This window comes from Falco rusticolus, chromosome 7 (assembly GCF_015220075.1).
Source record: "Falco rusticolus isolate bFalRus1 chromosome 7, bFalRus1.pri, whole genome shotgun sequence".
Classification (NCBI taxonomy): domain Eukaryota; kingdom Metazoa; phylum Chordata; class Aves; order Falconiformes; family Falconidae; genus Falco; species Falco rusticolus.
In genome coordinates this window covers 5000124-5022211 of record NC_051193.1, presented here as the reverse complement: position 1 = coordinate 5022211, position 22088 = coordinate 5000124, and the positions used below count along the sequence as shown (strand labels likewise).

Sequence of the window (22088 nt, the reverse complement as noted above, 5' to 3'; positions counted from 1 at the left end):
CTTCTCTGCCTTCATCTAATTCACTCTGTGCTTTTGCCATTTATCACTATTGCACAATAAGTATTTAGAAAGAAAAAAAAAGTCTTCAGCTACCAAGAGGCAAACATGGAAAACCATTCCCTACTTGGAAGGAACCACCTTCAGTTCTTTTATTAGAACCACAGTTCTCTGTGCTGGGGAAAAAGGAGGAGAGAACGGGAGGAGCTGGCAACATCACAGCAAAGCCTGGCGGCTGTTTTGTATTGCTCGCTTTGGCAGAGGTGGCCCTGGTAGATGTGCTTCCTTGACATCTGTACGTGTATCGCTGTAAAAGGAACACTGCTTCTTAAAAAATAGGTACTTTACTATGGCAGAGCTATTGCTCAGTCTTTGTATGAGAGATACTTCTCAAACTACGAGCCAAGGCTTCAGTTCTATTTCTTAGGAGTTGAAAACGCTGCAGTTTTTACTCAGGAAATTGTTTACAGCAGTCCAAGAAGCTTATTATTTTATCTTTGCTTAATCTTAAAAGAAGAGGCAATGACTGTCAAGAACCACTGTGAAAGTGCTTTCAGGATTTAAAGCTGTCAAATAAATTATGGAAAGCCATCGTCTCAAGACTCACAAAATTTACTGTCACAAAAAACCAGACGTTGGAAAAGTTAATTTCGAAATTTCCAAGTAAGATTGCTTAACGTGGTGTATTTTCAGGTTGATAAGGAATGCTCTGGGGGAAAATACATGTCGTTTCCCAGGGTGTGCCAGACAAGCAGCAGAGAAAGCCTGGTTCTTCAACAGGGGATCTGCCGGCTACCTCCTCCCGCTGGTCCACAGATTGTATCTGACAGCTGACTGCAGCAGAGAAGGAGCCAGGCTGACTTTCACCTTTTCTCTTCTTCCTCCCCCACCAGCCCACGCCTTCCTCCTTGTTTTCCTGGTGCCTTGCGTGTTTATACTCTCCAGCGAGTCTATGACCGCCTGCCTGTGCAGAAGGTGAGAACACACCACATCTGAGGACGAAGGAGTTTTTTCTAATGCCTGATGCCACGAAGCAGCCATCTGAGACTTGTTACTCTGGTGCCTTCTCACGGAGCGTAAGTCTGTAATACCTGCCTCAGGTGACAGCGTGGGGTTTTTGAAATCACGCTTTTCTCTTCAGCTATCTGGGACAGAATTCACCACCAGAAGGCCTGTGCATTCTGCTAGGCCTCGGAGGCCAAGCACTGCAGAAGGTTTAGGCAGGGATCTTCCCCCCTGGAACAGCAGCAATACTCAGTCTTGCATTTAATCCCAAATTTAGTTTCTAATGGAAACCCAGGGAGTGTGGCGCAACACCTGCCTTTCCAGGGAAGGACCACGTACTTACAGACGAAAACAGAACTCAGAGCCTGTGGGCCATTTTTAATAGTTTTGGCACTCAGCAGGATTAACCTTGCAGCCTTGGCAGAGCATCCCTCAATAGGGCACAATTCAGCAACTTTCACTTCATGGCTCATATAAATCTGGTTTGTTTTAACCAGTAAGTCAGTTATAAAGCTACATAAAAACATCAAACAGGCCTACATCTAAAATGTTGAGTTTAGAATTAAGCAGTCACTTAATAACCACCAGCCATATGGGGAAAGATAACTGGTAGTAAATTTGTTTATTTAAACTCAAAAGAGGAAACAATAAAAATGTTAATTCGAAAAATGTAAACAAATTATTATTTCCTGTAACTGCGTGCATCACCTTCCAAAATTCTCTGAGAGAGAATAGAACAGTCAGACAAAACCACTCTAACCATCAGGTGTTGTGGAATGTGTTACTTACTACAATGATGCGGGGAATCCTTTAACCAAAGAAAGCAACTAAAGCTAAATGGGGCTTTTCGCAATAAACACTCATTGCAGGAAAAGATTGCTCTTTTAGGATTGCTCTGTCGCTTACAGCTACAGAAGAGCTTAGTTTTCTTCATCTGAGGAGAGACCTTCAATTTCATCTCTGTCTCCTCCAATTGCCATCCAGAACGCTTTGGCCACCTAGCAATGGAAAACAAGATGGGAAAGGGAGAAAAATTCCCCTCAAATGACTGAATATTTTCATTTACCATCAAAAATTAGAAACTGAGCAGCAGCTAAATCTAGCAACCGTGTTTCTAAGTACAATGCTAATCCTCTCTGAAGTCAAGACGTTTCAGCAACACAAAGGCAACAGAATTCATGGGAGGAATACGTGATACAAAACTTGTGATAATTAAGGCATGATTAATTTTTTCTTGAGATCCAAGACTTTTCCATTGACTTAAGTGGAAGCTGGCTTACACCCCCAGTGACTGCAGGGCCTTTGTTTCAGAAATTTTGGAAGGGGAAAGCCCATTCTGGCATTTCAAAATTCCAGGTTTGTTATTCAGTTCTTGGGAGATACAAGACAGTCTTCCCCAAGGCTGTGCAGTTTGTTCTTACTACTCTTAATACAGGAACTCTACAAGTAGAGGTGTCACTGTGGCTTAGAAAGAAAACCCCTGGTTTTAGTCATTCCAATGCCAATTTCAAAACCTCACCTTTTCCGCGTGTAGTTTTCTTTGTTCATGAGGCAACGCTGCTGCTTTATCTGTGGGAAAGAACATGACATAGGCTGTCAACCTCAGCAGTGAGCAGGGAGAGAAATGCCTATTGCAGCTGTTTTTAGGGGGACTACCAAGAAACTAATTTAAGATCATAAAAAAGGAATGTTATTTATTTAGTAAGATCAATCGCAATTCCCAAACAGCAGAAAGCTGATGCTTCTGAGCACACTGGATTTTATCTCAAACATGTGCAGCTTTAAACTGCAGGATTAGCAGGCAGTTGTAGAGCTAAAAAAATATAAAGTCTTCTTACAGTGTTTATAGAAAACTGCAGCATTAGTTCATGGAGAACAAAATGAGTGCAACAGCTGTCAGCTGAGCAATAACTACTTCTTTCAAGAGCACTGTCAAGACAGGCAAATAAATGAAAAGGTCAGCTACTTATAAAGAACCTCAGATAAGAGAACAGGAACTCGTACAATCTTCCCAACATACACGCTGGTTTTTATGCCTTCCAGTCATCAGAAGGTGATACATACAGGTGATGTAGCTCAGTATGTCTCTCCCTAGTACATTACCTTTCATTTCTTTCAGCTTTGACAACAGCCTTTCCAAGTTCTCCAGGTCACCATCTCCCGTGGTTAGGCTGGCTAACTCTTGAATGTCCACATCTAACAGGGGATCTGAAATAAATGCCTATAGGTTGGTTTAAGGTAAATTATTGTTTTGTCAGCAGGTATGAAAGCCTTTCTGATAAAACCAGTATTTTAACATCTGCAAATCCCGTTTGCAAATTCCAACCCCACAGGAAGGAAAGAAACATTTAATTTACCAACTGTTCATACAGAACCAACTGTTCATACAGACAACTCATGGCATAATTACAGTGGTAATTAATTTTTACACATTAGATTACAAGAGTGTTTTTGAGCTCATCCAATATTTAAGGTTTCTTGCTTATTAGAAAATGATCTGTCTATGAACAGCCACAGAGTAAATTAAAGATTATGCTTAGACCACAACTAACATCACCCAACCCTTAGAAGATCTCCACAATACAACTTGCAAGAAAGTCCCATCTCCTGGAATAGTGCAATTATTTAAGGACCTGTAGCTCAAAACTCTTGAACCTCTTAGGACTGACCCAAGCAGACGGTGCTTCACTCACCTCCTGCTGGGCCAAACTGCAATGATTTTTCTCTGCAACCATAAAGCTTGAAGCTTTATTCATATAAAGATGCAATATATGCATCAGGAAATTGCACAAAATCAGATCTGAACATTTCCAGTCCCTAGTACTGCAGGGGCTCTCTCCTATCCAAACCTCGGCCCATTTTTTCAAGAAGAACACCTAAAGTCACAACAGTTAGCCTCTACAGGCTCTGGCAAGCACACTTAGGCCACACTTTCTGCTGAGAAGCAGCCAATGGCTTTCTAGGACCATCCCAGCCAGGGGTGCCTGCTCCAACGTATCTTCCAAGCAAAGAAAAAGCTTACCTACAGTGTTGTCAGTCTGTAGGTTGGTTGTGCTAGCTCCATCTTCTCTGCTGTCCAAATGGGATTCTTCTCTGTCTGCTGCTGATGGTTTGGACTGTCAGGAAACAAACAGACAGTAGAATATTCAACAATGCACCTAAAAAGCACCATCAGCAAATCAGGCGCTCCCCATTTTCACTTCAAAACTTATGCTTTATCTTAAACTTTTACTTACTGCAAAACCTGTACCCCCTGTATTACGAAAAGCCACTTTAACAACACTGTAAACAGGTACTACAAGGTTTTCTATGATAGGTTTCTTGTTGTTTTCTAAATAAAAAAATCAACTGATAGTTTTTGTCTTGCAGAAAATACGGCTCTTGGATATAGATGAAAAACAGCATTTTGAATGGAGCTTTTAACAATCTTTCCTTGGCTCCAGTGAGTTGTCTGGATAAAACATTCAGTGCACAAGTCAGTGTGATCAACACCCAACACTGAGCACAGAACTGGACATCTCAGGTAACATGATGAGTTCTGCGACAATGTCCTGAAAAACAGCAAGCTCCCAGCCATCAGGTGATAGCTCCTAGGAGCAACTGTTTCAGGAGGACTTGTGGGAAAAATGCAGAGTTTTTCAGACTTTACGAATATGTCCTTTAAAATACATCCCAACAGGCTGCGAAGCATCCCTTGAGAAAGGAGGGAAAAAAAGAAAGCTGCTGCCACCACTACACCAAGCATGACAACAGGAAAGAGCAACACCAGAAACAGTACGAGCAAAGAGCAAGAAATAGGGATTACTGTTTACTTCTCTATCTTGGTTCTCTTCTGACCCAACGCTGTGGTTCGCGCCCGCCAATGTACTGAGAAGACCAAAGCCCTGGGTCCTGTCTAAAAACAAAACAGCTGTTAGTTTGGCTGAAGATGCAATATTATTACAAATAGTTCTAACTGCTGAGTTGGGACAGAGAATATTTTAGGGAAGATACACAGCACCCTGCAAAACTGTGTCAATGCACTTGAAAATATATTTTAAGCAGAAAATTTTTATATTCTGGAAGTTTTTAAAAAACTGTATTAACAACATTTACTGCTAAATATTACCAACAGGGAATAGATGTGTACGCGATACGAGATGTGACTCTTTCTTCTTATTATTGGAAGTCACTGCTCTGTGAGGAGTTCGTCTGGACCGTCTGTTCTGATTCCAAACAAGGCAGTTTTCAAAATACAGAAGCAGCATTTGCTATTACAGACATGCAGCGGACCAGGTTTCACCATCCATGGGAAGCAGCACCAAGTCTGTGGTTAGATACAGGAAACGCAACAAGTGCCTTTGCTTGTACACATATTATCTAAATAGGCTGAGCACTACAGTGATGGCAAAGGCAATTTTTAAATATCTAATTCAGAATTCGTGGAAGGACCCAGCCGTTAAATCCAACGTTTCTTCACACTGCAAGGTGCTTTGGGCTTTCCACATCTGCTAACCTACTGTGTATTTCAATGATATTTTAAAATCCAACCTAAAAAGAAAAGTTAAATTCAAGCCTAAAACTAAACAACCATCTAATAGATGCAGTGCAGTATTTTTGAATTAAATTAACTGTATTTTAAAACTTCACTTAAAAAAAAATGATCTTAGGTGATCTTAGGACGGTTTGGGGTTTTTTCTAAGCCATGTTTTCAGCTGGCCTTGCATAGAGTAGCAAATATTTGCAGTTATACAAGCAACTCAAGAGGAGATTTTTCTGAAAATCTTAGTATTTTAGTCAACTAAAGAAATAAAAGTTAAGTTGTTGCACCACAGATAGCCAGGGAACAATGTCTTGTGCCAGAAGAAAGATTAATATTACTTTCTAAAAAAAATGTGTTCTAAATTATTGCACTAATGACTAAGCTCTAGACTCAAATGTTGAGATGATGTAATTTTTATGCACTGTCCAAATTTACTTGCCTTTTATACAAAACTTCATTTTGAAGAGTTGAATGTGTAACTAAAACCATCAGCTATCCAGAAAACACGTAAACATGTTGCCATTAGAGAATTACTAAGACATCATTTCCTGTTTAATAATCTTCACTGTGTACTTGGGCTAATGTGTGTCCTGCCCCAGTCCTCCCCTCGTGCTCCCCACATCCCCCAGCAGGTATTTGTTTCAACTGGCCCTGTTTTATACCGGTTTACTGCTTTAACAGATCACTCGCCAAAGGTTTGGGAAGAAGTGAATCAGTTTAGCCGAATTAATTGCCTTAAAAACCTTCAGTTGCAGGATGTGAAAGCCCGTGAAGTCTGCCAGCTGAATTAACAGACAATTGAGCGATAAAAGTTTGGGACTTGCAACCCAAAACAAAGTGGCGTCCCCAAATTGCAGCAGACTGAGCAAAGAGCTTTCTTTTGGGAAATTGTAAAGATCAGCATTTAGCCAATTTCTTAGTCCTCTGAAGCTAGACTGGACATTGCAGTCCAGAACGTACTTGGGAGAGAACATTCCCCCATTGGCAGAGGGGTGGATGAAGCGATCTAATCACGTGCCTCTTCCATATCTACAGAGACAGTTCATCCTGTACAGAAAACCAACAGTGGCTCCATCCCCACCACCACCACATACACATAACCTCAGCCAGCATCATTACAAAATGTCCCCGTTACAACTGGAATCTACAGCAGGGATCTCTGAAAAGCAGCTATTTGTTTCTGGATCCATGGCTAGGGAGGTGGCAGACATAACACTTGGTTGCAGGCACACCCTTGAAAAAGCCTGAAAGCCTTCCTATAAACTCTTTTTATTGGATGTAAAAGTTATTTCAACTTCTGGGTGCAATTCAGGAAGTGGCTGATGGCTTACACAGTGTTCTTACAGCATCAAAGCCAAAAATTATCTCACTCGGCTTATTGTAACAGTTGATGGCTTCATTATGACAGAGTTTCTGTAGTTTCACAGGTGTCACCCATTAATAGTTGCAGAGCTCTAGTACGCCGTGCTCTGAGCACGGCTTCGAGATGCACATATGCTCATTTCATAGCGAATGTTTTCCGCTGCCTTCATCCACCATTCCTCCATAGCGTGCCTCTAGCTGACATGTGGTGATCCTGACTTCCATACAAAATTGGAACGAAAAAGTCAAAATTCGTAATTTCTTTAAATTACTAAGCCTAAACAGTCCTCCTAACTCAGGTTAATTTTTTGTAAAGAGAGCCAGGCTAATTACTGGCCCCACCCTAGGTAACCAGCTTCAGCTGGGACCAATAAAGCATGTATTTAAGCAGGAAAGGAGGCCAGCAGCCCCCTTCAGAGGGCACTAGGTTGTTTCTCTTCCTGACATCCAGGCCAACTAGCTTTGCGCTCGAAGGGACAGATAAGGACAACAGCAGCGCGTGACCTTTGTGGGGGGGGAAAGATGTTAGCTGGCGAACTCCTCGTGCTCTTGCACACAAAGGGAAGAAACCCACCTGATTCTCAGGCTGAAGAGAGCTCTGAGGCCGGGAGAAGCAACAACTTTACGCCAACTACAAAAGGGAATTGTCCTCTGGAGACTCTCAGGTAAGACTGCTTATTTTTCTTTTGCTAGAGACATCGCTGCTTTATTTACTCACAAAGCATATGGTATTATTTGATAAAAAAAGTTTATAATTTGACTGTGTTATAATTAATACCTTTTTTATGAATTGGTGTAAGAATCAATGTCTTTAATAGTTAGAATAAAATTCCTGACCTTTTGATTTTTTCCTAATAGGTGTGTGTGGAAAAAAAACCTACTTCGTAACTTAAGAAGAACCGTCTTTGGGTTTAAGATAAAACACCTTAAAATAACATGGTTTTAATGTTTGTACTTGAAAAAAGTTATTCCTGCTGTCAGTAAACTTCTCATACAGATAGCTGAAGTAAGGCAATGCTGTAACACTGGCTTTTTGGATAGCCACAATTAACAGCGCTATAAACGTTTACTACTACACCTACTCTATGAGAAATCTTCATGTGAAGTATGACTGTGTGGTTTCTAAATGGCCAGCAGTTATAGCCAATTCGCTAGAAAATCTGAAGTTTGATTTACATGGCAGCCAGTTTCCAGGATCAGGAGGAAGCTGAAAACAAAAGGTACTTTACAGGTTGTAAAAAGTTTTATTTTAAGTAAAATGAGCTCAACAATTTCCCTTTGAAGGCATAGTCAGGTTGCAACAACTTCCAAATACAGCTCACTTCCTGAGGGCTTTGTAGCAATGTGCATTAACGCTGTGCGGTTTCTCTACTGTGGAGACAGAAAATCTGGATTTTCAGGGAGCCTGACCTTTACAGAACACACCAATGATGCACAGGAATTTCCGCCCCATGAAGAACTGAACATGTGACTAAGTTCTGTTCTTCTGTAACCTGGCATCTGTCAAATGCAGGAAATAATGATGTTAAGAAAACAATTTAACACTAGTGAGATAACTTCACACCATCTCAAATGGCTACCTATTTCTCTGGTTACGTTAAGTTAGAATCCACCTTAACCACAGTCTGATGTGGTGTAAGAAATACTCAAAAGGCTACAACATTTACAATATTAACAAAAAAGAATGAAAAAGATTATCAGTTTAGTAGTTCTCATTCTAGTTCTACTGAGCCCCAGTAACCATCCTGCAGTTACAGGAACTAGTAGAAGCCACTCAGCACTTGAAAACATTACACAGTTAAAAGACGCAGGAAGGAAGCAGCCGCAGCGGTGGAAAATTGTACAACAGGGAGCAGACAGACATTGGAAACTTGCTATTGGGATAAGGTTTTGTGAAACAAGAAATGTAAGGCCAAGCACTCAACAAGGTTTTAATCTTCTTACATTTCCTGCAACAGCTTGTGTTATTAGAAAGGTAATTAATGGTTTTCAAGTAAATGGAAGTATCTACACTTGCAGTAACCCTGGGCTAGCCACAGCATTTTGTTGTCTAATGAGTCTATCCCTAAAGTGATTTTTCCAAGTTTCTAACTCTACCTGATAATCAATTATCTTCAGGAAATCATCTGGGCTTGCCTGCTTTTTGCACTGTTTTAAAAAAATTCTGTGACTTCCATGTACTCAAGTGGGGTTCTCTGTAGGGAAGACAGTCCTTCCAGCAATGCACTTAGTATGTCCTTCAACAGACATGTGAAATCACTCTTTGCCAAATCTCATTTCCACACTTGATATTCAATTCTCATCCCCATTTCGAAAAAAAAATTTAAAAAGTAACAAATTTGGAATTGTAAACTTCTACACTTAAACCATATATCGGGTCTTTAGACAAAGCTGATAATGACTAGCTATTTTCTGCTAAGAGTCTGATGGAACAAGCTTTCATTTTTCATTCAAACTTGAGGAGTTAGTGGAATATTTAACTCAAGCTATTGGTAGGGAGCAAGTTATACAGAGGGCACAGGAACAGATGCTGAAACAGTTATAAATCTCATCCATTGCCTATGAGTTTCTCTGTCATCCAGAGACAATGAAAGCAATACCTGAAACCCTACTATTCCATGTAAAATGTTTAAGAGTGGTCTAGTTCTCTTCATACTGGTTCAGTTGCAGTAGTACTGTAGCTGCTCAGTTTACACATTTGCTAAAAATACTAAGCCCTCTCGGCCTTGCATTCTCCAGAATTCATATAAAAGGAACCTGTGTTACATACCGCTCTTCATGACTACGTTGGACCACACATTGGCATTCAAGGCTTGTACAATTCGTTTCACTCCTGTGGACTCTGGAAAGTCATCTAAACCAAAAGACAAAGATATTGCTCTCCTAACAATTAGACTAAAAAGCATGACATGCCTGAAAGTAAGAAAGTGTGTGTCTAAACCTGTCCTACTCAATGTAAGTTACTTCTGTTAGGAAACACAGATTTCTTGCCTTTGCTTCGTGAAAGGCCAAATCTAGGCTTCCAGGTACTATGTATGAGCTGTGAGCTCTCAGCCTTTTGTAGAGAGATCTAAATTCTGAGTGGGGTTTTGTTAGGTATGTCGCATGAGGCCTACACCGTTAAATAACTTAAGTAAATTTAATAGTAACAGACAATTTTTAAGTTGCTGTTAAAAGCAAGGCATCTTTCACCCCATTATCTTTTACAATGCTGAACGGCATACAAAATGGATGTTAGAATTACTTTTCCTTCCTTTAGAAAGTAAAGAACTTCAGACAACCATTTAGAAAAGGTGTGACACTTTAAAAATGAAAATTGTCATTGTAAAGCTATCTCCACAACATCTAGTTCCAAATGTTCCAGTAATCCTGTGAATTACAGTAACTTGAAAGATTATGAAAAGCACTATTTGGACTTCAAATTATCTGAATAGATCTGACACCACTTTGTATAAAGTCATTTTTCCCATTTCCTCAGTTTAGTCAGCTTCCCATGTTTGTGCAGGTCTCACAAAGCAACAGGGAAAAAAAACCCAACCCTTTGGATACAGAAGTGTGATTGCTTAAAAATCAAACTCTTCTAAGATGACTCAAGGACAGGTGCAGTAATTGAAACTGCCTTTAAAAATTAAATTAAAGCTGCCTATCAACCCTTAGATCAAATCTTTTGCCTTCTATGATACTGCTGTTTGGTTTTGTATCAGAGTTGTTACCAAGTCTCAGTTTAGGGTTCTTGTCCTTACTGCACAAATAACTGACTGACAGTGTAGTCATAGCAAGTGCTCCAGCTCAGTTGTGATGAGCTGCCAGAAATGTTGCAAGTTGTAAACAGATATCGGCCCAGTATGTTTACTGCATCCATTGTATCTCTTGTAATTCACACACCATGTTTATGGGGCAAACATGTTACTCACTGGAACACAATGGCTCCTATGCATGAGTCACAGTGAATCAACTACTGTATTAAAAAGCCATGAAAGAAATAAATACGCCACAGATTAACATCCTATTATTCCTATTACTTATATTATTTAAATGGTAAATAGCTTGTTCTTTACAACAACTACTGAATAGAAAAATAACTTGACTTACTACTACTAGTATTTCCTTTTAAAGCACTTCATAAGAAAACTGTAGTCTAAGAGGCATGCACTTCTGATTTTTCTGGTTTCTATCAATCAGAGGTATATGTATCCCTTCCTCCTTGACCAACACAGTGCGAAAAAGAAGCACCTCTTTAAAGACATGGCACGGGGACAAGGAGCATTCTTAGCTACTCAAGATACGATTTTTATCTAGGCCTTTAAAGGACAGAAGGGGTGGGACTTGTGCTCTGGTTTAGGATTTTAGACTACATTATTTCTGGTGACAGCTATGTACTTGGTGAACCTGAAAAAGAGCAAATGTTAGTGACTAATTCCACTCAAGTCTGGAAATGGGGTCGGTTATCTCATTTTGGCTCTATAGAGGTAAGATGTAAACACTTCTTTTCTATCTCTGTAATGAGGAGATAAGGCTGATGCTGATAAGGCTGTCAGGAAGTGCACAGTCACTTTTTAAGAGTGGAACATCACACATCATGCTGCTGACTTTGATGGGATTTTTCAAGTTATAAACATATGGTCAGCCAGTGATTTTGAAACTGGTTTATTTCCTGTGTAACAGTGCATGCTATTCTAAAAGGTTGAAAATGAGAGACTGTTAAAAACATATCGTGTCACTATTTGAATAAGGTCTATCTTCTCTAGTAGGTACAACAGTTTTTAAAGTCTTTTAAAAAGAATAAGAATTTTCATGCCCTTGTGCATCTCTCTGGTCGTTGTTCTTTAGATTTCCAGAGTGGAATATAAATGCTTCTAATCTGTCAATATAGTCCTAAGATTAGTGCCAGAAAAAGGAGCAGATATTATTTTTATGTAGGTGCTATATAAACAGCAGCTGTATTTGGGAGGAGACAAATAGAATTTCTTGGAGGAAATAACCCCCTCCTCCTCCTGACCTTTTATAGCTGGGACTAAGCCTCACCAACTGGAAGCATTTCTTGCTGTAATCATGTAGCACATAAATAAAGTTATGCCCCCTTGCAATTGTTTAGAAGATATTTTGGTATGTTTTTTCATTCTAAACATGAACACAGAAGTAGCAGTCCTACCATCTTCATCAGGCAGTTCCTCAGGACTAAGTTCTACCAGTTCAAAGCCATGCTTGATGCACCATTCTTGAGCCTTCTGTCTGTTAACACCTAAATTTGGGAAACAAAAATGCATACTGAACATATACATTTCAGACTAGCATCAGCAGCTGAATCTTTAGCTACATTTTATTCCCTCATAGTTGTTTGCTTATTCTGGATTGTATGGGGAAAGAGTATACAGTAGCTGGTGTAGGTCTTCCATTCACTTTGAATTTCATTCCAAAAACTCCAGAGTTAAACAAACTCCTCCTTTGAATTGTTTCTTTTAAAATACCATAAAATCAAATGGCTTTGCAGTGGGTACTCAAAGGGAAAATGTCTGTGAAGTGCCACGGGGAATGAAGACGTTCTATTAAGTTTGAATTTGAATTAAGTTACAGGGACATACCTGCACCTTACAGCTTGCTGTTGTATTGCATATGCTAATTGAGAACCAAAGCAAACGTGCGTATTTAATGTCCAAATGGTCAAAATGTTGAATGTACTTTCCACTGTAGTTAAGCAACCAACAGTAATCCTCCCTCTTCACCAGAGGGGGTCATGCACATCCAGTAACACAAATGCCTTTTTAGTTACCTTGCAGTACATTCTGGTATACTTATTAGGAATGGAATACAAAGAGCTCATTTTAAGCAAGCTTGTAAAAATCTGGTTCAGTTTTAACCGCAACTAGATTAAGACTTCTGTTCCTGGTCACGAGAATAACCTGGCTCTTCTCAATCAAATCTCAAACCTAATCTCACCCAGGTATTTTGAGAAACAATTGCCTTGATTTAACTAGAAAATAAATCATTATACAGGGTTAATAACACTAAGCCAGTATGGAACTACTTCAGGTTTCATACCATTTTCAGATACTCTGTTACAAACCAGGATCATGACTTCTGGTAACCACTCTTCTGTCAGGGGAAGCCATTCAGAGACACTATCAAGTCCAGATTTCTATATAGAGGGAAAAAAAAAAAGTTCTTTGGAACACATCCTCAAATACTTTTAAACTAGTTTTTAAATCATTAATAGTATTAGAATAAAATGAAGTAAGGAAATACGCTAGGCTGCATATCAAGTATGTTTCAGATGTGTTCTACTGGAAGTTGACTTATATGCAACTTCCTACTGATTCTTGACACCTTACAGATGAGTTAATCCTACTGCCTTGGACCTCCCTTTTATGTCTAATATTAATTATGTAATCCTCATGTAGATTAGTAAAGGTTTTTACTGAAGGCTAATCGTGAGTATTTCATTTTAAGCATGTCTTGGGTTTAATGTGCAGCTACTCTATCTTCCACACTAAAGTGGATGTTATGGGGGCTGATGAATTACTCCCATTGCTCTAGTTTATTCTGAGACAGCCCTGAGATGTCTGGTTAATGGTATCTTTGCAGAACGCGTGGTATGCACCCTTTCCCATCTGTGGTGAAAAACAGTTCCTTATTTAGAATATTTTTTTGCCTCAGAATCTTTCTGGCTTTTGCTAAAGCTTTGTTTTCACTCCTGCCAGCTTAGGAGAACCAATTTTGGGTAAAATGATAGCACTGAACCTTACGTTTAGCTCACATTCTTGGCTATCTTAAAGCAGCCTTTTTGAACTAGCATCAGCTAGGAGTAAAGTTGGAGGTGGTAGGTTGGAGGAGGAACTGCCTTAGTGGCATATTTGCATCCTGAAAACCTCTCTTCCAGCTGGAGTATAATAGTAAAAGGGAAGGGAACTTCTTCCATTGTTAGCAGGCATAATTTAACATTGATCTACTGACAATTAATAGAACAGCCTAAAAGGAATGGATGGCACAAGATGAAGAGCATATAATTTGTGGTTATTGCTGTGACAAAGCAACCGTACTGTACAGATAAAGCAATACAGGGAAGCAGAAGAGTCTTACTATTGTGCTGTCGAAGTACACAACGAATGCTTGCACAGATTCAGCAATATCTCCAGTAACAAGAAATGTGTTTGGTACTACACAGAGGTGAATATCTGCAGAATAATATTTATTATCTATTGTCCAGGGGTAAAAATTCACTTGTCCACGTGTAGCTGCACCCACAGTAAGGTCATCTCTTCCTATGATACCTGTAGAAAAGAAAATGAGATGGATGATTAAAACCAGCATCAAGAAAATAATTTGTCTACAGAAGCTTGGTACAATGCCAATACAGAGCCATCCTCACTTACTATAATAAACCACTATATATTTAAGATCTTTAAAAATTCATGCTCAATTTGTTCCTCTGTCCTAGAGCTTATTATTTAGCTTTCAGAAGAGTTTGTTTTCTGGATTTCAAAATAAAATGTGGTACAGAAGCTCTTCAGAAAGCAAGCCTTTTTTTCCTAGAAATGCCTTTTGAAGTGTTAGCTTCAACTCCCTACCTGTAAACAGGATGTATGGAGAGAATGCGTAGACTTTATTACAGCAGAAATAAACCTTGCATGTTCATTCAGATGTAAAGAACTGTTTGACTGTGACCAAAACCTGAAGGTAACTAATGAGAAAATAAACCAAGTTACTACAATTCGGTTGTAATTCCCATTAAATTCTACGTAGGAGTTCAACAATTAAAATCCAAGGCAGTGCTTTGATAATGTAATGTTAAACACTGCCCTTCATGTGCTCGTAGCAACCTTCACAGCGTACACTCTCATAGCATGACAGCCACCTGGTGGAGTTGAATTATAGTTAGTAGCAGAGCATCCCATCTATACCTTGCTGGAAAGGGCAAAATACCATGTTCCAGCTGGACAAACTTATGGACACTTTAAACCACAGGTTAATTATATAGAAAACTGACAGTCATCTAAAACTGCCTTGGGCATCAGAAGAGTTGAAAACCCATGTATTTATTTTGGTTTTTAAAGATCTTAAAGGTCATATTTTAAAGGTACTGAGAGATGTTCCTGGAGATTCTGGAACAGGCTGCTCCCCAAATAGTGTAGAAAAGAATTTGAAATTCTGTACCGTATCAACAAAAAATCGGGAAAATTCCATTGCCAAGGTCGCCATAGAAAAGGTTCAACGATTTTTGCAGCTGACTGCAGAGTCTGAGATTAACTGGTGAACGAGCATGGTGCACAAGGCTGCACAGAGGAGAGCTCGAAATGAGAAGGGTTATTTGCAGCAGTCAGTGAGGAAGATGACACGGGGAATAATCTAAGAGAGAAAATCGACCTTGGAAACGGAAACCTGGAAGGGAATCTCCTGTCTGGTTTTCTTTAAAAAAAAACAAAAAAAAAAAAAAAAACCCAAAAAAAAAAAAACAAAACAGGAAAAGTGCCAAATCTACATGTTTTTTCCAGATTAAGTCTGAACTTTTAATTTGGATGACAATAGTTTTCAGAGTAATTGGTCTCCAGTCAGAAGCTATACTGTGATAAGACTATCCATGTCTCCTTGGGGCCAGGGGATGATGATACTGAGTCAATCCCAACAAACCTTGATTCTGAACTTTGTATTCTTAGAGCATTATCTTGTTCACATAAATATGGAAGAGGCTATCAATACAGCTAACCAAAACAGGTAACACTAAAATATTTTCATTCTTTCCCAGCTCTTTAAATCACTCTTAAGCAGTACACACTAGTTCCAGTGGCACAGAGAAACTGTTTTCCCATGCTTATCTCAATTTGTACATGTGGATCTCCTCTTGCCCTGCAGTACTTCATTGTAACACTGCAGTCACTTTGCAGCAGGTATCTCCATCCTGTTTGCATTAGTTGATATTATGCACCGCTGACCTGAAGCAAACACCTATGCAGTCATCTTCCACGGAGACATGAGAATAGCTTTTCAGTGTTTTAACTCAAGCTTTTCAATTTAGGCTACGCGAATATATCAAGCCTGTTCTTCCTCATGCTCCCCCCGCCACCCCCCCAGTAACTAGTAAAACAGATCACCAAATGTCAGTATGGCACTTTACAAATTCTATACCTTTAATGTACATATTCTCTTCTATAATAAAGGCATTTGGGGAGATGACAAATTTTTTTCTGCCATGAAACAAGAGCTTTACGAATGACTAGTTAAGTGCTATATGTGGTATAATGCAGTTTTGTATCTTTGGTAAATAGGACTATGTATGTGCCAATTGCTACTAGACCAGGAGTTATGTTTAAACGGGTATTGGGCCCATGGAGGTAGCTTTCATTCTGCTTGAATAAAACGTTGACAAATTTCCAGAAACTGGGAGAGGAAACAGGTTAGGCAGACAATGTTACTGTTCATGTCCAGAACACAGGGATACCTTTTATTTCCAGAATTATCCATCGCCTAGCTTTCCAAATGCAGGCATAATCTTAATTTTCTGCCCTGGAAACCAGATGTTTGGTTTAGAGGTTTTGAATGCTAAACAAAATGTGTTTTAAATTTCCCTTCACAGGTGTTTTGACAGCTAAAAATAAATAACTATATAAAAATCAGTTCTAAGCTAAGAGAATTGCTAGTCAATGCTGCAAGAAGCTAAGAATAAAGGAGCCCACAGAAAATACTGAAACCCAGAAAATCTGCAATCAGACTTAGAAAGCCTAAGAGAGGAAAACAGGGTGAGGAAGGAAAATCAATTCAAAAGCTATTTCAGTGAAGTTAGCCACCCTAGCAGGAATACAGAAGAAAAGAACTTTTTTATAAAAAATTTGCAAAAGCTGATAGCAAAGAATTTTCACATTTACTGTGTAAGTGCTTTTTTTTTTTCTTCTTACAAATGAGTCCATGGACAAACTTAAGCCTCAAAGTACAGCTAGAAGAATGAGGATGTGTCCCATTTCCTATTACATGCTACTTGTTCCTGTATTTTAAGCAGTCTTCTTTCATCCCATTGTGCTTCTGATTACCCATCATTCATCTGAAGAGATTTTGCCAATCCCCTGTGAAATTTCTCTCCCAGTAAAAATGGATGTTGCACACTAAACTCAAAGGACTGCAGGAACTTTCTGAAAGGATTCAGACTTGCTATGTCTCAGCCTGCATGTAGGGTTGAAGAAATTACTGCACAACAGCCCGATTACTCATGGCAGGAAACTAAATGCAGTCTGGGTATCTTGTGATTAGTTCTCTTCCACAAAAGTCACTTAGACCAATTAGGTTTTGGCCTTTAGAAAACAAGCAGAGACTATAAAAAAAATACACACTGCAACTCAAACTGAGTTGTCAAAGTTATATTCCATGATGGAACTAGTTTTACATTTGCCACCACGCCTGGATTCCAGAAATTTCTTTCCAAGACAGCCTGTATTTTAATGAAAAAAGTAAATTCAGCCAGAATTGTTTCGTATCTAATTTAGAGATACTCATCAGAATAAACCCCACTTAGTTTTATGTGGATACAGAATAAACCTCTAGAAAATTAACACTGCAAAAGGAGGTGGCTTTCAAACTTATCTCTAGTGAGTTATTCGTTTTTAATTTTAAACTCCTCAGCCATTGAAAGTGCTAGTGGTTTGCCATCCAAAGAGCCTGGAAAACCAACTGAGTCACGCTTTGACCACAACAGTAGGCAGGCCTACTGGGCTGACTTAATTAGCTTGCCTTTTCATAGAGCAGAATTGGCTTGTTTGGATGACAGGAATGCAAACAGACACCAAATGCATCACCATTAGAGAGTACTAAAAACATGCATGGAAAAGTTCATGCCACAAAAGAGCACTGCTTAGTGTCATTCAACAACATGATTTAGAGTTCAAGGTCCTCTAAGAAGTACGGCAACTACTAATGCTGGACACTTACTTTACTGAAATAACTTTCACAATTTTATCAATAACTGCTGAATACTAATTAAGACATCCTCTATTTCAGTGTCCCACACTCTTCCTCATCTACAGTGAATTATTTGATCCTAGGGACCAAGCAGGCCATTTCTAAGTAGCTCCAGCACCATCCTCGGGCCACTACCTCCTGAGTAAGCTGGCAGTATTCACCTATGCAATCTCCAAAGCCCCTGTACTAACGCTCACCTACGCAAAGATCAGCACATTTTTTGGACATGGCCAATTCTCTTCTTCCAATTTATCCCAGGTCATGACTCACTTTGCTTGTTCTCTATCAGAAAACCATTTAAGAATAAAACAGCAATTGGCATACAATATCACTTTATGGCTCAATTCAGTAACTGATAGTGACTGATGAGCTACAGCTCAATGAACTTCCAAACTTTTGTAGAATCTGTCCAGAAGGTTTTTTACTTCCAGCCAGAAAGTCACTAGCTTGTGTTTTTCAGCAAACTCATTAGTTGTGTCCCTTCTTCACTCATGATTATCTGTAACTTTTAATAAAGTGGACAAAATTCTGACCAATACTTTTAGAAATTAATTTTAGTATTTACATAAATGTTTGCTCATTTTACTGACTAAACTTGTTGACTTTTAATTTCATGTTCTTGCATGTGTAAACAATGATGCAAAAAACAAGGAAGAGGGCATGGCAAAATTAAAAAACCTAACATCCATTCCCTTTTTGTAATACAGAAGTTTAGTAAATATTCTATAAGTGTGAGACAGCAAGTACTTTTTCAAAAGAACTGGAGACCAGAAATAACTTTTCAGAAAAGAGCTGAGTAATAACGAAAGAACCAGAGGTAGGTCTCTTGCCTCTTGGCGCAGTGCTCCCTGTTCTCTGAACCTATCTGGTATTTAAGCACTTCTACTATATTGTGTGTTTAATAGCAACTTTTTTTCAGAATCGTTGCAACTCCTTTATGCAGCTGCTTGGATTAAGATACTGATCACTTTTCCTGGTGTATTTCAGATTTGATTACATGCTATAAGAACATAATCCAGTCTTCTACAATGCCCTAAACAATCCCAAACCCTTTTAGTTGGTAGGTTCACCAAGCACTTCTCACATTCTGGGCCTTGAGAGCCACCTGGTGGAATATGCCATAAAAAATACTCCTGCAAATTACACAAGGAGTAAAGAGAACTCAAAAATATGCTGTGGGGGAGGAGGGGAGTGGTAAACAGTCATAAACGGGGGGTGGGTGGGGAATCAAGTCAGATAGTATTCACCTGTTGGCAGGCGTTTTTTAAAACATAAAACAATTTTATTTGTGATAAATATATCTGAAACAAGCCAGTCCTATTCTGTGCATTTTAGATAGCTTTGTTTTGTGACAGTATACAGTGAAACAAAGCATTCAGGGCATCCCACAAAACTTGAAAGAATAAAAGTATATCTAGCAAATGTACTATAATATTTTTCTCATTCTCAAGCCATTTCCTACTTACCAGGATGAAAACACTAGGAAAAGCCTTGTAATTAGCCTGGAAAATTCTGGCAGGCAGCAGGAGAAATTGGTTCTCATGTATATCCTAACAGTGAATGCTCTAAGCAGCTTCTTTCTACTTATAAAAGGGGTTTGCCTACTAAGAGCATGTACCAGAGAAAGCCAGAAACACAGTGGCAAAAGCAGTAATAATACCGATAAGGAGGGCTTTGTTTCATGTTTCTGTTATGAACACAAAGCCTGACTGCTGTATGGCTCCTACCTGTAGAGGAATTAGAGGACTGTATGAAAAATTTATTTGTAAAAGGGTTGTAATGATTGTTAAAAACATAAGGTATGAAATGTTAAAAAAAAAAAAAAAAAGCAGGGGAATTGTAGAAGAATGAAGCTGGGTTAATCAGCATTGATAATATACAACTGTGGGTTGGCTTCAGGGGTGGTGGGTTGGCTGATGTAGGTAAGATGCAGGTGTGGCGAATTAACTTAAGTGGCTGAGAGCCAATGAAGAGAGAGCAGCTGAGGAAGAAGCAAGGGAAGAGAGAGCAGGCCCTGGATGAGGCAAGATGAGAAGGCAGCAGAGGGATTCTATGAAGAATATGCTGGTATGAGATGATAAAAGACCTTGTCGCAGCTTGATAGCTTGGAGAGTGCTGTGACACCTACCAACACAGTATTTAATAGCATATTTAACCATACATATTATATCTCAAACACTCTACTGCCTCAGAGGTGCCAATATAATGGTCTGGTTCTCAGCATTCAGCTAAACTACTATCAAATAGTGCCTTTAATCTGGTGTGATGCTTTCATGCTGTAAAAGCACAAGTTCTCCAGCCTAGCCACAGCTGCCTTGTCCTTACCGGTATGTCCTTGAATGTTTTAGAATGTTTGTTTTGCTTATGCTTCTGTATCTGATGTAATTTCACTTGTTATACAAAGCAGGCACTTAAAATTCTCATGGTTTTTTATTTTAGGAAATGATCATATTTCAGGAAGATTTTAATGTCTTCTGTGAAGCAGTCCTACCAGAGGACACACAGACTATCTGTAAGACTCCAGTTTTGGCACTAGAAAACAGTGGAAAGGTAGACATTTCAAAGTGAGTACCATTTTAAGAAAATATAAACAGAAGTTAAGTTTTAAGACTTTCTCAGATTAAATAGCATTTCTATGAAGCTTTTTGCTTGCCTTTATTTAATTTTGCTACAAAAAATAATCAAAAGAAACCTACAGGAACTTTGAATATTCCTTCTAATTTGCTTATCCCTTCCTCAAAAATAAGGAACAACCAATAATAAGATTCTTTGGTATGGAATCCTTACATAATTCAGTATTAACCCAGCTGCTTTGACAGAATAGCCTTTGACAGCAGACCTTGTACTGTTACTCTTGTTCCAAAATGTGATTTAATGAGATGGAGGGAGCCAGTCCCTAGGGACAGCCCTGTGCTATATGAGGTCCTAAAATTTTACTCAGAAGTGGCTGGAAACAAATCTAGAAGAGGGGATGGAGGGTGTTCCAAGTTATACATTTTAGTATGCACACAAAACTGTTCATGACAGTCCCCTAAAAAGTAAGGCTATAGTAATAAGTTTTAATGGCAAACCCAGCAAGATCTAAGCAACTTCTTCCTGAGATCTGCAATTTTAGAATGACTAGAAAATCCACCAAATTTTCCTCTATCGGGTCTTACTCTCTTCCATTCCCTTTTTCAAGCCATAAAAACAGGAACTAAAAGGGGTTCCAAGAAAATCACTTCCTACAGAATGAATTCTAGGTATTTGATATGGACTAAGTGTGATCTACAATTCCAACAACTGCAGAAATATTATTTTTTTTTTAGCTTTCCCTCTTTTGTGCTTCTCTGTAGGGACAACAAATGGTCTAATGCATGAAAGCGAGCCTAAGTAAAGCAAGAGTTCAGACCCACCAGGAATTCTGAAAATTTTACCATCCTTAAGGTCCAAGATAGTCTGTTTCCTTCATAAATGGAAAGCGGAAACCAAAGGGACAGCAGTCTGCCTTTGGTTTCCTTTGCCCATACTCCTGAGCCGCTCTGGTTGCTTTTGGGCCCACCTGGGCCACCATGTCCCAGTGAAAGACATTCATTTTTGCACTGTGTGTGAATGACTAGAACTGCCAGCAGCAAACCTTACGTTATGGTCTCATGAATCTGTTCATTTGATATTCTCCAAAGTACTGTTTTTATTCAGCATCGAGGCAGTTCTCAAATTACCTAGTCCAAGTATAACTTAGGATGGTTTAGTCCCATCTAAGCCATGGCAAGTGGCCAGCAGACAACAAAGCATTTTGGGATGCGGGGCTGCTTTTATTTCCTGTCGGTTGTGGTGGTGCTGCCTGCCCCTTGCTCTCAGGCTACTGAATACAAGACCTGCGGCTCTGCACCACCTCTCTTAAATAGCTTATTTCCTTGAAGCGATAAGGAGGCCCTGGCGGCCCTCCTCAAGGGCAGGTGGTTAAACGCGCAGGCCCGGGGGCCGGGGGGGCTCCCTGGCGGCCTCGGCCGCTCTGGGGTCGGTGCGTGAGGGGAGCGCGGCCGCCCCCGGGGCGCGGGCTGGGGGCTCGGAGCTGCCAGGCCGAGGCCTGCGGCTGCGGGCGGGCCGGGGCCCCGCGGCTGCGCCCGTCCGGGCCCCGCAGAGGCGACGACGACGACTCACGTTTGACGAGCTCCTCGGCCGCGAAGCCAGCGGCGCAGCTGGTCACCAGCGCGAAGGGCCCCGCCGCCGCCATGGCGCCCGCCGCCGCGCCCCTTCCGGCCCCGCCGCTACCACCCAG

At 39.8% G+C, this 22088-nt stretch overlaps 1 protein-coding gene across 1 annotated transcript; it reads right to left on the bottom strand.

Moving 5' to 3' along the window:
- Window positions 1–1360: 1360 nt before the first annotated feature.
- Window positions 1361–22087, bottom strand: AAGAB (alpha and gamma adaptin binding protein). Its single transcript, XM_037393391.1, has 10 exons — window positions 21971–22087; window positions 13964–14154; window positions 12926–13022; window positions 12039–12128; window positions 9657–9740; window positions 4815–4897; window positions 4025–4118; window positions 3106–3210; window positions 2522–2571; window positions 1361–2000 (listed from the first exon to the last, which is right to left on the bottom strand). The coding sequence occupies exons 1-10, from the start codon at window positions 22041–22043 to the stop codon at window positions 1923–1925; spliced, it is 945 nt and encodes a 314-aa protein (XP_037249288.1). The 5' UTR covers window positions 22044–22087; the 3' UTR covers window positions 1361–1922.
- Between the last annotated feature and the right edge of the window lies 1 nt (window position 22088).

What these genes read in the sequence shown, in the direction of transcription:
- AAGAB (XM_037393391.1), bottom strand. Translation starts at nt 22,043, where the DNA reads ATGGCGGCGGCGGGGCCCTTCGCGCTGGTGACCAGCTGCGCCGCTGGC. An exon ending in CAACGTAGTCATGAAGAGCG is followed by an intron (nt 4,898 to 9,656) that starts GTATGTAACACA and finishes TTTTGTTTTTAG; the next exon opens with ACAGGACCCAGGGCTTTGGT. An exon ending in AAAGCTGAAAGAAATGAAAG is followed by an intron (nt 2,572 to 3,105) that starts GTAATGTACTAG and finishes TCTTTCCCACAG; the next exon opens with ATAAAGCAGCAGCGTTGCCT.